Source organism: Anomalospiza imberbis, chromosome 18 (genome assembly GCF_031753505.1).
Source record: "Anomalospiza imberbis isolate Cuckoo-Finch-1a 21T00152 chromosome 18, ASM3175350v1, whole genome shotgun sequence".
NCBI lineage: Eukaryota > Metazoa > Chordata > Aves > Passeriformes > Viduidae > Anomalospiza > Anomalospiza imberbis.
The window spans coordinates 11,569,303-11,582,720 of record NC_089698.1 but is presented as its reverse complement, the minus strand read 5'-3'; the positions used below and the strand labels follow the sequence as shown (position 1 = coordinate 11,582,720).

Here is a 13,418-nt window from a genome sequence, read left to right as displayed (position 1 = left end):
AAAAACGAGTTCAAATATTTATTACTATTATTAGCTATAAATTCATAGTTGCTGGGCTGCAAATTGTATTCAGTCTGCATTGCCTGAACACCCACTGACATCACTCAAATCCTATGAAGCAAATTTCAGAATACAGTACTACCTAGGAATAGCAAATGTATCATCACTACCTTTATTCCACAGCTGGTTTGTGTACTCTGCAGCTACCACATATCTTACTGGAGTGCAGCCCCAGGGAAAGAGTTTTCCTTACCCATCCTGAGCTTTCTGTTCACAGTGAAAAGCACACAACTGCCCCAGCCTTGGCTGTGCATTGGGCAGGGTCTCTATTTCTGCTTCCCTTCAGGGCACTGAGCTTCAGAAGATAAAAAGCATCTCTTTGAGCACAACTTCTGCACCTTGAAGGGGCCCAGCAAAGACACTGCTCCAGCTGTGGTTGTGTAAAAGGCAGCAGAACCAAAGCAGTCCTGCTTTTCAGCACCCACAGATCTTCACACAACTGGGATGTTTGGTACATTACTCAGCTATAACCGAAATGCATCAAGTAGTTCATAAGCAGAAAAAGCAATCAAAACCCAGATGAAAACAATTTCTGCCTCATTTCTCCCTAAATTATGCATTCGGGCAGAGGGTAAAAACCAGAAAGCAGAAACAGAAGTACAATGCAAAGCTTACGTAAAAATTTTCATGTCCTCTGAATTCATCCCATCAACTGTATCAGAGTACACTGTATGTGTATCTACTCTAGAAAAACACTGGATGTATTTCTAGCAAGGAACAACTTTAGACTCATTAGTGTAAATGACAAACAATTAAGAAGCCATTTTCAATTATTTTACGTAACAGTTCTGACTCCTATTATTTAAAATTGGCTATATGAAATTAAACTGACAACATTAAACCAGCATCTTGTGATTCACAGTAAAGCTATAATCCAACAGTAACTTTGAGTTTGTCTTGTAACATTTGAGTGTCATGAGATGCTCTCTCTTACTCTTTGATGATATTGGGCATAAAGAAAGGCTGGATTGCTTCAGCGAGCCTTTCTGCATACATTTCATATCTACCAGTCATCTGGAAAAGAAAAATCAAAGCTTCAGTTCTTTCAAGTAAGCTACAAAAGTACTTCAGTAGAAAATACCTATATCCACTGGTTGGTTTTTTCCTATGACAATACCTGATCTAATTGTCCCAAACATCAAAACCATAATTCCCTCAAAATCAAGATCTCCAGTGCCTTAGCACAAACTATTTTTTATAAAAGAACTCGTATTATGTTGCCTAGGACTGTATTTCTATCCAAAAAAAGAAGTGTAGTTCCACCCTGAAAGTCAAACTTTTAAATTAACACCCTCCTGTTTTGCAGCTCTCCTTCAGTGACAGTCATGTCCACTGACTTACTACTTATTATAGCTATTTTAGCTGAAAGTTGAATGTGAAAGGTGGACTTGCTTTCTTATGCATCAACAATTTTTTAAGTTATGTCAATGAAGGCAAAGGAGTGTCTCTGTAATTAGGGCTTCATGTCATGTCCTTGACAACCAAAGAACCCTGCTGCCAGCAGTAGGTTTGCATATAAGCCACTGACAGTGTTGGGGTTACTCTTACTTCACCCGTTAACAATACAACCTCTCAATGGTTTGGGCAACAGAGCAAGTGCTGGAAGTGCTGCAATACAGCACCTGATGTAATGCCATCATCCTCTTGTGAGTGCACAGCCCACAACAATGGCTCTGAGAGAGGCAAATTACATCTCTATTTAATTTAACCCCTTTGCTGCTCTAAGCTTAGCAAAGACATTCTACTGAATGTCCCTTTCAGGCATCGCTGGGTACAAACTGCAGATACCAGAGCAGGTTAAATAGGTTCCTACTTGCTGTTAAAGGTTTTCTGCAGTGGGTGAGAAAACCTGTGACCACTCTTACTCATTCCCCTCAGCAAGAACTACCTCTCACAACTGAGAGGAAAAGGAAACAGCTCTCCCCTGTCACATAAACAAAACCACAGCTGTGCTTTATGTGCTAAACCCCAACAATAGGACTCCACACCAGCAACATGAAATGAAGGTGCTGAAAGCACTGGAGTTGAAGACAACAAAAAATACACAATTCTACACAAATGAGCCAAAGGCCAGTGTTTTGCTTTTACTGTTTGTTTTTCCTAATCAATACAATTGCTTTTGTTCAGATACCCCTCCTAAGCTGGTAGAAGCAATGCTCCATGTGCTTCCTGACACACCAAGCCTCTACTCTGCAGTAAGGGCCTCAGACTCATGTGGCAAAGCAAAACTAAATGCGTGCCTGACTTAAAAACCTAAATCTCTCAGCACAACTTAATTTCATTATGGCAACAACCACATGCCTTCCACAGGCATCTGTAAAATAACAAATGAAACTCTGTTCCAGAAGATGATCTGAAATTACTTCTTGGTTTTAGTCCCTATGTATGGATTAGCAATATTAGTAAAGAAATTAAGCTCTAGATGAGAAATTACTGGTTTTTTAATTAGAAAGCTTATTGAGCATTTCAAATCCAGAGAGACTTTTCATTTTTATGTCAAACTGACATCAAAACATCTTGAATACTGCACCATTCTGTAATGCACAATAGGCATATAAACCAGCTCTATAAAATAAATGTCTGCTTGCAGTAGCATGGTGTTCAAAAAATGACACTCCTTGCAAATGATTACTTATTTTAGATACTAGGTGATCACTGAAGAACCTGCATATATTGTACAGCCGCTAGCCAGGCGTTCTGGTCTATTTTGTTAGGATTCAAATCATGCTGATCTTAAGAGTGACTAGGAAAAGGTTCTAGTCTTAAGCAGAACGGAGAACTGGAACAAAAGATCTGTCTCCACAGAAGCAAGCAAGGTGTCTTCTTCACCAACAAAGCCTACTTCCAGAGTTGCTACTTTCGTTTTTTTGTTCCAACAGGATCTCTGTGTGGCCTGCTGTAAACTTGATCAGAATAAAAAAGGAACTAGAGTGTTGTTTGTTTAAAAAAAAATCTGGTCACTCCACTAAATCAGTATATAATATAGCACCCCACATAGCTTGTACTGGCACAACTGAAGGGTTAGCAAGCTGCTGGGCTGGGGCAGCCATTTCTTCAACCAGCACTGCTGCTGGACAAATTAAATCCAATTATGCCCTCTGGAAAGATGAATCAAATTAGCTTTACCTCAGAATACAAAAAAAAATATAGTAATAAATAAGGTTTGTTAAAGCCATATGGAGTGGCTTGCAGCTATCTTAATCTGATTTAGATAAATTCAAAAGTGTGTTAAGATGCTTCAGAGATGAATATATACAGTACACAGTTCCTTCTCTGTAGTTTCAACATATCCACAAATTCAAGAAGTTAACGTTGCAAGAATTTTGCCTTCAGAAAGTTTTCAGAAGCTTGTAGGTCTGGGTTTTCACTGAATTTCACCAAAACTGACAATTAAAGCCTTTAAGAATATACAATAGTACCATGTTAGATAGATGCAATGCCTGCCTCAGCTCAGCAACAAATGCCTACGTTCAGTGCATAAGGAACGCAAAACTCTTCCCCCAGCAATCCTCAGAGCTGCTGGCAATCCACGTTAAGGTCCCAAGGCTAGGGTTCTCATTTGAAAGCTACTGGCCTAGTTTCCCTGAATTTAGCTACTTCTTTTCCAAATCTATTTATGCTTTTGGCCTCCATAACATCCTGTTAAATTACTTCAACAATTTAAGCTCTGAACTGCTAAAAAAAAAATATAAAAGGCTGCCTTTTAACTATTGTAACATCATAGAATCATTATCAAAGCTTGTTTGTTCTAATATTGTATTTCCTTTATAGTCAGGCTTACCTTAAAATTCCATTTGTCACTGACTTGCCTGCAGAGGTTTAGGTCCATCTCTGCCACCAGCAGCCCATCCTGAATGCGAGAGAGCCCCGGGGTCCTGCTGCCGTCTGGCGCGGCTACGTAACTCGAGCCATAGAAATGGCCCAGCTCATGGTGTGCTTAGAGAAATTTTTAAAAAGCATGTAATTGCCATCTGCAAATAGGTATGTAACTTAGCATGCAGTGTCCCACAAAACCCGACTCCATTTCTTGGGAACTCACTGTCCTTTGGGCAAGATAATAATCTTGAAGAGTCACAGCATGATCCTAAAATAACTGCAGTTTTGGCTAGTTGTAATTTTCATGCACAATACACCGTCAAATTATCAGGAGAATCTCCTTGCATTGCCTTTCAAATAATGTACCATTATGCTTTCCCATTATTAAGTCTCTGGACTTAATCAAAATCAAAGTCTCTGGCTTTGATTTCATTGCCTTTTACTCAGCATTTAAATGAATTCTAATTGTCAAATCATACATTTTCAAAACAGCTGACAGAGATACACCCATTCTATTTTCAATAAAAGGTCAGAGGTGAAAACACTGGGATTTGAGGCACAGGAAAGATGTTATTTCATATTGCACAACTCTTGAGTTGTGCCAAAAATCAATCACATTTGTTGTACTGCTAAGCCATGGATCCTACTGACCTTTCTCATGCAGCTGCTAAAAACACTTAGCTCCAAAACTGGCTAAAAAAGGCCTAGGCACACTCTAGATGGAGCCACAAGCAGCCACAGTTTTCACAGCACAAATTTCTGTGTTTCAACATATAAGTACATATAAGAAAATCTCATACTCCTCATTGATCGTTCTCTCTAATTTCCAGCAAATCTGGGAACTGGTACTGAATGTCATTTCTGAACATACCTTTTCCACCATCTCCAGAAGTAAAGGCGTTTTTGTAGTATTCCTGTGAAATAAGAGGAATCCATAGGTGGCAGTATAATTCCGTTTCATTCAAGAAATCCTTGCTAGTCTATCATATTTTGGGAGTTTATATAAATCTACAAATATTTTTTTCTGGCACATGATCAGCACTGTCTGAAGGGAGTAATCAGAGAGGCCTAGTTTCTGTGATGGATAGCATAGAACACAAGGTCTTTTTGTATCACTGCCTGTTGTTCATACACTTTGGGGAACATGCCTTGTATTCATTTCACAACGTTATAGAGGCAAAAGAGGAGATATTTAACCAAACATATCTTTCTGGATCACAAAAAAAGGCAAACATGTTCACACAGCAGCAAGGAAAATTATGGATTTTTGCAGGGAATCTAATTTTAAAAATTTATATGTAGCGTAATTGGACTAATCTGAAGGTAAGAATGACCTATTGCATGCGCTATTACATTTCATTCTAGAATTTTACAGCCCAGAAAGAGATAGTAGCTGTACAACAGCCACAAGCTGTGTACCGTTGACTTGAGGATGTATTAATTTTTCGCTCATTTTGGCTAAAAGAATACTGATTTCACCAGAGAAACTGGGAGAGTTAGCAAAAGGGAGGGTGCCTCTTACAAAGATTCAATTCAAGAACAGGAAACAGCTGCAACCAAAAAGTAGGCTGCCAGCAACAGAGACAGCTCTCAGTCTCTTCATCACTGTCCATCTTCAAATCACATCATAAACCTAGTACAGTTCCCCAGCAGGGGAACCCATGCATTCTAGTGCTAGCAGCCCCTGCCTTGAACGAACTCATGCTCCAAGCCCTGAGTGATGGAATGAAGCAGGGAAGATACGAACCGTTCCTACTCTGTTGATGGCACACGTGAAGCAGTGATTGGCTATGGCAGCGTTTCTGGCTTCAATCGGCCACAGCGCCTCGCTGCAACGCAGAGAGAGGAGCAGGTATTCATTAACTGTACACTCCAGTGCTAAATCTAGACTCTCACTGTCTCACACTGCACATTTTCTGTCAAAGAAGCCACAGTTAGCTTTTAGGAAATCAAGTCAGGCGCAATTAATGTTAATCTGCAGAAGATTAATCTCAAGGGACAGTTTACACCAGTCCAGTCTGGTTCAAGAGGCCTGACAGTCATAAAATTGCCAACAATTTAAAAAACCATTTCTCAGAAAAGGGTATCTCAGCTTGGTTCTAAAAACTGCAATTTCATACCACATTCCTAGGTGGACAATGCAAGCTGGTAAAAAAAGTCTGAACATGACCACTACTTATTATAAAGCAAAAATATTACATTAAAAAATCTAAACAAATTCTCTGTTTTCAGAATACCAGCTGGATGCTGGTTAATGCTGTCTCAAAGACAGGAGACCTGCTGATGTACAGTAAAGTTCTGAAAGAGAATCAGTTACTGGGAGGAGACTGGGAGCCCAAAATTCCTGGTAGAGGAGAATGCAGGCTCCTTTTTGAAGGCAAAACAATGAGACTACACCAAGACCTCAGCAAGGTGCCTTTAAGGCCCCAGTGAGGGGCTCAGAGGTTCAGTTAACCCAGAAAGGGAGCAATGGCACAGATCATTTTGGATTTTACCTGAGTGTCCCTATAGTGGCTGAAGGGTTAAAGATGATCTCTGCTCCATTCATGCTATACATGAGCCAGTTCAGAGGGTGGTGGCGCCCATAGCAGATGTTCACAGCAATTGTCCCAAACTGTGTCTGAAACACTGGGTGTCCTGTATTTCCTTCCATATAGTAAGTAGACTACAAACAAACAAAAGAAAAAACAAAGGAAAAAAGTCCAACCAAACAACAAAACCCACAAAGGCAGACTTCTTAAAAAGTGCAAAGAAGTAACTCCAGCCAAAAAAGATTTTTAATCTGTAGATAGAAAGCTGAAGATAATATGATGAGATTTACAAAATCACTTAGGCAAGTAGAAAAGATGAATACAGAAATGCCAAGGCAGCAGCAGGAGTGTGTATTCACTGAAATTACACTCTTATGTTTCCTTTCAAGCAGAGAAACTTTTTTATGCAGCAGGCAGTGCACTTCAAAAACGTGCTGCTTTCTGAGAGTACCATCACCAGGTTTAGACAGGGACAAAGACAGTGATAAAGACCCGAAGATAAGGAGACAAAACACATCACCCAACATTCCTTATACAATACTGAGGATCCCAAGCAAGCACACAAGTTGCAGTGGCCAGGCTGATTCCTGACAGCATCCTTTGGTGCTGATCTGAGACAGAAGAGCAAGGGACACAATCCACCATGCTGACCCACCAGGACATGTCTCTCATCACAGAAGGAAAGTGTTCTGTAAAGCAGACCCCTCTTTATTGAAATTATCTGTTCCTTGTAACCACCACTGCCATTGGTCCTGAAGAAAGTAGAAACACCTGAGGCCAAAAGCAAGCAGGTACAGCTGGGAAACAAACCTGGGCCTCCTGTAAGTGTGGGCCAATGGTATGATAGACACAGGAGAGTCACCTTCTGAAACCAAGGGCTACAGGTTCAGTATGTCCAGTAAAATAATCATCTCATGTTTCTTATTTATTATCAGTTCTCAGGAAATTGCACAGTCCCTTGGGCACTGATTTGATCTCCTTTCATGTCTGTAGACAGCAGACCACATGGTGGGTGCTCACACAAGTTTTTTCAAAACAGTTCTGCTGAATGAATATATTTCCATTTTTTCTCCTATTCTCAGTTTCTTTTCTTACAACAGCAGAAGAAAAACAAGACTGCTGTTGCTTCAGGGAATTCATCAGTTCCTATTTCTTTATTTCACACCAGAGGTCACAATCCTCTCCACAGCAATAAACTGTGATGTCTCAAGAAGGATTGATTTTTGTTTATAAGGCCTCCCACACATAGCTGAATAGGCCACAGACCAACCTCTTTGCCATTTCCATTTAGTTCTTACTCATTCAATGGGCACGATTTTAACAAGGCTCCTTTCCCATCTGCCCTACAGAGACAACACACATGAAATAATTTCAAATTCGATATTTCCTTGAGGTTTAACTTTGTTGATAAAGAAAACAACATTAAAGTAACACAGATGAATATAATCTTTTCCTGTAGCCTGGGTGGTTTCTGAAGTTGCTTTATCAGAATTGTTCAGCTCAGAAAAGTGGACTTAATGCTTTGCCAACAAAGCCAGCTGAAGACAGTGCTGTCTTGGGTAAGCACTACTTGATTCTGTAACATGTAGCTATAAGAAGAAATGCCAGATCATTATAGTATATCTGGAAGCTATAAACAGATAGTTTTGTAGTAATTCTGGCATTTAGGGTTCTAAGAACTAACTTCTTTTAGCAGCTATGCAAAACTCTTAGTGAAACTCTATTTATACTTCACATGAGAAAGTAAAAATACTTTCTTTTTTTAGGTGTCTCTCATTACAGTTTCATAGCTGGAAACAATGAGTTTCTTGGAATCTGTTGATTCTCCACTAAACACTGTCAGGAAAACTGAAAGACATATTTGAGCACAAGCAACAGGAATTTTTTTTTTTTGTTGGATTACATAAAGAATAAATTTAAAAATGTGGACAGTAACCAATGGATTTCTTAGTTACTACTTTTGCTAGCTAAAGGACAGAGCTGATAAAATAATAGTAAGAATCAGAATAATTGTTAAAAATACAAGGTAAGACTGGTGACTGACAGACTGTGCTAGAAATTCATTGTGTAGAATTCTATTAACAGCCTCCTCTGGAGAAACTCAAACCAGCCTGATCAAGTCTGGGAGCAAGGTCAAAACTTCCAGAGGTCTTTGAACACAAAGTTTTGAGACTCAAAATAACTTTTTACATTAACAAAAAAGCACTTTAGGTTCTGAAGCCTCAGTTTGATGATGGGAGCAGTCATACAGGGAACAAAAGCATCTGCAGCTATACAGCAGCCTCCAGTGCTTAGCAGAAATGCCTCTGTTAATTACTCACTTTAGCTGACAAGGAGAGATTTAGTTAGGTAAGACAATGTATTTTTAGACTTCAGTTAATTTTTAATCCTGATCTTTCTGCTTGTGAAATTTCTTTGGATGGATAAACACATTTCAGATCTATCATTCATTGCCTTTACTACCAGTTCAGTTTCTGATTCTGGAGGATGGCCCAAAACCTGCTGGGGGCTTCAGCTGCAATAATGCCATAAGTGAACAGAAGATGCCATAAACCAGCTATTCAGTCAGAGGCACAATGAATTAAGGGATTCTGCTCGAATAAACACAAGCAAAAGAACTGTCATTTCCAAGACAACCTCACAGAGAAACAGAGAAAGGCGGTAAGTAATGTTCATGAAACAATTACCCTGCAAATTAAAGTAAGTTCAATGTGCATACATGACAGAACTACCCAAGCCAATCATGCACAACAAACGTAACACAGCTGTAACTTAAACAATCCTTTTGAAGGATACTTGATAACTTTGCAGTTTCACTGGGCCAAGGAAGAGTACCTAACAAGATTCAATGTTATTTTTCCTTTAAGACTCATCACTCTCACAAAAGTTATTCCTTCTTGATAAATTAACTATCACTTCATCTCAGAAAAACTGATTCAACAGTACACGAACCACATTTTTTAGAAACGCGTTGCATTTCCTGCCACTGTGACTCTGATACAACACGTGCTGGCACAAACAAGAGCTGCAAGGTAAGACTAACTTGATTGTCACAATGCTGCATCTTACCTCATTGAAATCTCCAACCCTTGGAATGTGATTTTTCCTACTTTTGCCAAGGAGTGCTCCAGAATTAGAAATGACCACTGCAGTGTTCCACAGAATTCCACCATGCAGTTCATCTCGCTCCAGGATTGGAGACACCACAACCATATTGTACTTCTTTGCAAGCTGCACAAATGAACACAATTCCTCTATTAGACACAGCCTGCAGTACCCCAGAATGACAGACACCACAGCCAGCTGGAAGCAGTTAATTAAAAGAAAAAGTAAAACAGCATTACATGTTAACTAGAAATGTTAAATAACACAGGTACGAGTGAGAAATACAGCAAATCCTGCCTGCCAGTTCACTGGTATATTGTCTTTTCCTTCAAATGATGTCAGTTAGTCTTTATTTTGCTTGGTTGGTTGGTTTTTTACCTCTTGACAGAATTTTGTTGTTGGCCCATCCTCTGCTGACTCAGCAAATTCAGTCCAAGGAAGTTTCTCTCTTGTACAAAAAGCAAAGGGCATGGCTGGAAAAGACCAAAGCAAGGCAAAATGTACAAAAATGTTCATGTCACCCAAGAAATATATGATATTTGCATTAATACGGATAAAAAATTAAACAATTAAGAATGATTCAACTGTTTTCCTTCAACTGTTTAAAGGCAAAAGCTATTTAAAAATATTTTTAGCCAGGGCAAGGAGTTTTGAGCTCACACAGGGCAAACCAGAAGAAAATGGATGCATTTAGTGAAGTCTCAGCAGGGGTAAAAAGACAAAATACCCCAATCACTAGTGTACACTGTGAACAACCTGTTTTCACAAACATTTCATGGCCCTTCACTTGTCCATGAAAGTGAAAGGTTTTGCTTCTTTTAAGCCTCAAACACCCCATGTTAATTAAAAACAGATTTTTTAAAATATTCATACCAGTCTAGAAAAATAAAAACCAAAGTTTTAGGAGAAAAAAAAAGAGGAAAGGATCATAAAGGATGCCAGGAAGGAGCTCCAAATATCATACGGCAATCTTTAATATAACAGACTCCTCATATCTGTTCCATACAGTTCTGCTACCTCAGACTCTTTGGGTTTTCCTGTTTTCTTTTAGGAAGCAAATCACTACAGTCAATTGTTGTATCCTGGAAGATTTCTACCGTTCACTTACAGGACACCTGTTAAAACAGAGGGCACTTGACACCTGACAGCCTAGAGGGAACCACAGAAGATACTCACTCCAGGCCTCCTGGAAACACACAATGTTGACCCCACACATTGCAGCCACTCCCACGATCTCCTCGATGCGTCTGTGCAGAGCAGCCACCTGATTGTGAGAAATGTCACACCATCAAAAAAGCCACGTTCTAACTCACCTCTGTGTCAACTGCCTGGCTTTACACCCTTTGTTCACAAGGAGTTTATCTTGCTCTCTACTTAGTGCCATTGTTTTCAGGGGGAGTAACTCGAGGTATCATTCCTGAACACTGGTAACAGAGTCAGACATAGATTTATAAAAGCATTTAGATACTGAAAATAGAGAAAGTATTCCAATGGGATTCTAATTTCATGGTTGCAACATTTATATAGCTGGAAATTCACTGCTGCCTGACTTGCAAAAAGCTGAAAATCTAAACAGAATCAACAGAAGCTGTAATTTTGCTGCCCATTGTAAACAATCTACAGGATGATGATAAGCCCTCTGTCCTAAGAGCTAAGTAATTATTACCATGAAAAATCCTCAAAGTATTTATTAATTAGTTTTCTAGAGTATTCTACATAAACATAAGCATAGGTGTAGTACTTTGCATTGCTACTTTCAGGTTTCAAAAAAAAAAAAAAGAATAAAGACAAGTCTGCCATGACCTATGAAATCAAAAATTGTATACTGATTTACAGAAATAGTTAACTAGTTATTCATAAAGTAAAATCATTAATATAGCTGGTACTTTATTCAACAGCTGTTATAAAGAATCCACAAACTTGATCCATTTACTGAATTAATGACTTGCATCTGTGATAGGTAATCTTTCCAAAACAAATTACTTCAGAAATGTTCTGTCCTGTCACTGTACAAAACTACTACTCCAGGAGATTTTATAAATGCAGTATTTTCTTTCCCTTTTTTAAAGCTACTCTCAGGAGACTATTTCTATACGTGTTTGCCACTTCAGTGCTGCTGCGTCCAAGATATTAAGAGATGATGGTTTCAGAATAATTAATGTTGGAATAGACCTCTAAGATCATCAACCAAGTCCAACCATTAACCCAGCACTGCCAAGTCACCACTAAACCATGTTATCTTGTAATAAGATTTCACTCACTGCTGTACAAAGAATAATGAACACAGCTTTATTAATCTGTTTCCTCTAATGGATTTTCCTGTAATGGAACATTTCTCAATTAAAACAAGAACTGCACCTGTGGTTTCCACTCGTTGCCATCCCTTTTGATTTTGTGTAAATGATTTTGTGTTTCATCTTAGAGGCAAAGGATTTTCATGTATAAAATGAGCTACTAAATATTTAGCTATGGAAAAACTGCAAGCAGGTTGGGTGTGCTAGGTAAACACGAGATGTTTCTGAGAAACAATGAAACCAAATGTGTCACTCAAATTTCTTACAGGATGCTCTTCTGCCGTAGTGATGGGTCCTGTACTGCCAGGCAATCATTAGACATTTAATGATATAGCTCCTAAAATCAACAACTGAACTGTGTTATGTCTCAATCGAGCAGAAGAGGAGATAGAAACAGCCCCAGTCCCAGTCTGTGTACCTGGACTGCCACTGCTGTGTCTGTGGGAAGAGGAATTTTATTCTGTACCAGTCCCACTCGAACAATACGTGGCCTTCTCAATTGCTCCAAAGCAGCTTCGAATCCATAGCCCTGTAGTTCAAAATCTCTTTCCTGAGCTGCTGACAGTGCAGCAGTTGGCAAATCAAGTTTTCTGGATTGAACAGGAAACAAAGACATTTCAAGACGAGATGTTCTCTTTTTCTGCTCTGAATGCAATGGACCAAGGGGATGACAATTCTGCCTAACCCTGCAGAGACACCCAAGCTCTCATGCCCAACACTCATCCATCAGCCAAGGCACAGGCAGCACCAGCTCTTGTGCTATCTCACCGTTCACCTCCGCGTCACCCATCGCCCACCATCCTCCTGTCATTCCCAGACACCAACACCTTGCTGCAGAAATCAAGGAGCACATACACGCAGTCTTCCGCCTGCCATACCTGGATTACAAACACTTTCCCTCCCATGTCTTTTCCTCAAGTTTAATCCCTACTTTTCAGGCTCCATCACCCCGATATCGCCATTCCCATCAGGTCTTGCATCCCTGTCCGTCATCTTCTCACACTGCCCTGCTCCCCACACCTGGATCACCTCCAAAATACCCCAGTCACCTCACTGCAGTACCACAAGCCCTACTCTTCCTTTTTCCCCTCAGCCCGGCCCAGTGTCTTGCACACCCGCCCTCACACTGCCTCCTTCCCCTCACCCCCGGGCTGGACATCCCCGCGGAGCCCGGGGAGAGGAGCGACGGAAGCGCGCAGAGCGGGGGGCGAGCCTGTCCCGGTGGCGCACCTGGCCTCGCCCCCATAGAGGATCCGCTTCACCTCGGCGAGTTCCCCGGGCGGGATGTGCCGCTCCAGGCACGACTCCAGCGACTCCAGCGCGGCCGCCATGGCGGAGGGCGAGCGCGCGCAGCCCCTCAGCCGCCCGCTGGGCCCCTGGCCTTTGCCCCGGGCGGCCCCGGCGGCCACGCCCCGCTCCCCTCACGGGTTTTGGCGGGACGGCGCCGGCCGCTGCCCTCAGGGGCGGCGGTGCGCGGCTGGCGGACTCTCGGCGCTCCGGGAGCGGGTGCGGCCTCCGAGGGGCACGGACAGGTCGGGACTCGTAAGTGTTCGTGGTGGGAAAGATCCCACAAAAGTCGGAGAGTCCACAGAAAGTCACTTGGCGTGGAAAT

The 13,418-nt window shown here is 40.9% G+C and overlaps 1 protein-coding gene across 1 annotated transcript; it reads right to left on the bottom strand.

Annotated features, from left to right (window-relative positions):
- Window positions 1-623: 623 nt before the first annotated feature.
- On the bottom strand, window positions 624-13,162 carry UPB1 (beta-ureidopropionase 1). Its single transcript, XM_068209080.1, has 10 exons — window positions 13,037-13,162; window positions 12,225-12,396; window positions 10,689-10,776; window positions 9,891-9,985; window positions 9,477-9,638; window positions 6,372-6,541; window positions 5,624-5,705; window positions 4,748-4,790; window positions 3,842-3,996; window positions 624-1,074 (listed from the first exon to the last, which is right to left on the bottom strand). The coding sequence occupies exons 1-10, from the start codon at window positions 13,135-13,137 to the stop codon at window positions 991-993; spliced, it is 1,152 nt and encodes a 383-aa protein (XP_068065181.1). The 5' UTR covers window positions 13,138-13,162; the 3' UTR covers window positions 624-990.
- Between the last annotated feature and the right edge of the window lie 256 nt (window positions 13,163-13,418).

Coding starts and splice junctions, on each gene's coding strand:
- UPB1 (XM_068209080.1), bottom strand. CDS start 13,137: ATGGCGGCCGCGCTGGAGTCGCTGGAGTCGTGCCTGGAGCGGCACATC. Junction 9,986..10,688: donor GTGTTTCCAGGAGGCCTGGA/GTGAGTATCTTC, acceptor GGTCTTTTCCAG/CCATGCCCTTTGCTTTTTGT. Junction 5,706..6,371: donor GCCACTATAGGGACACTCAG/GTAAAATCCAAA, acceptor TCTGCGTTGCAG/CGAGGCGCTGTGGCCGATTG.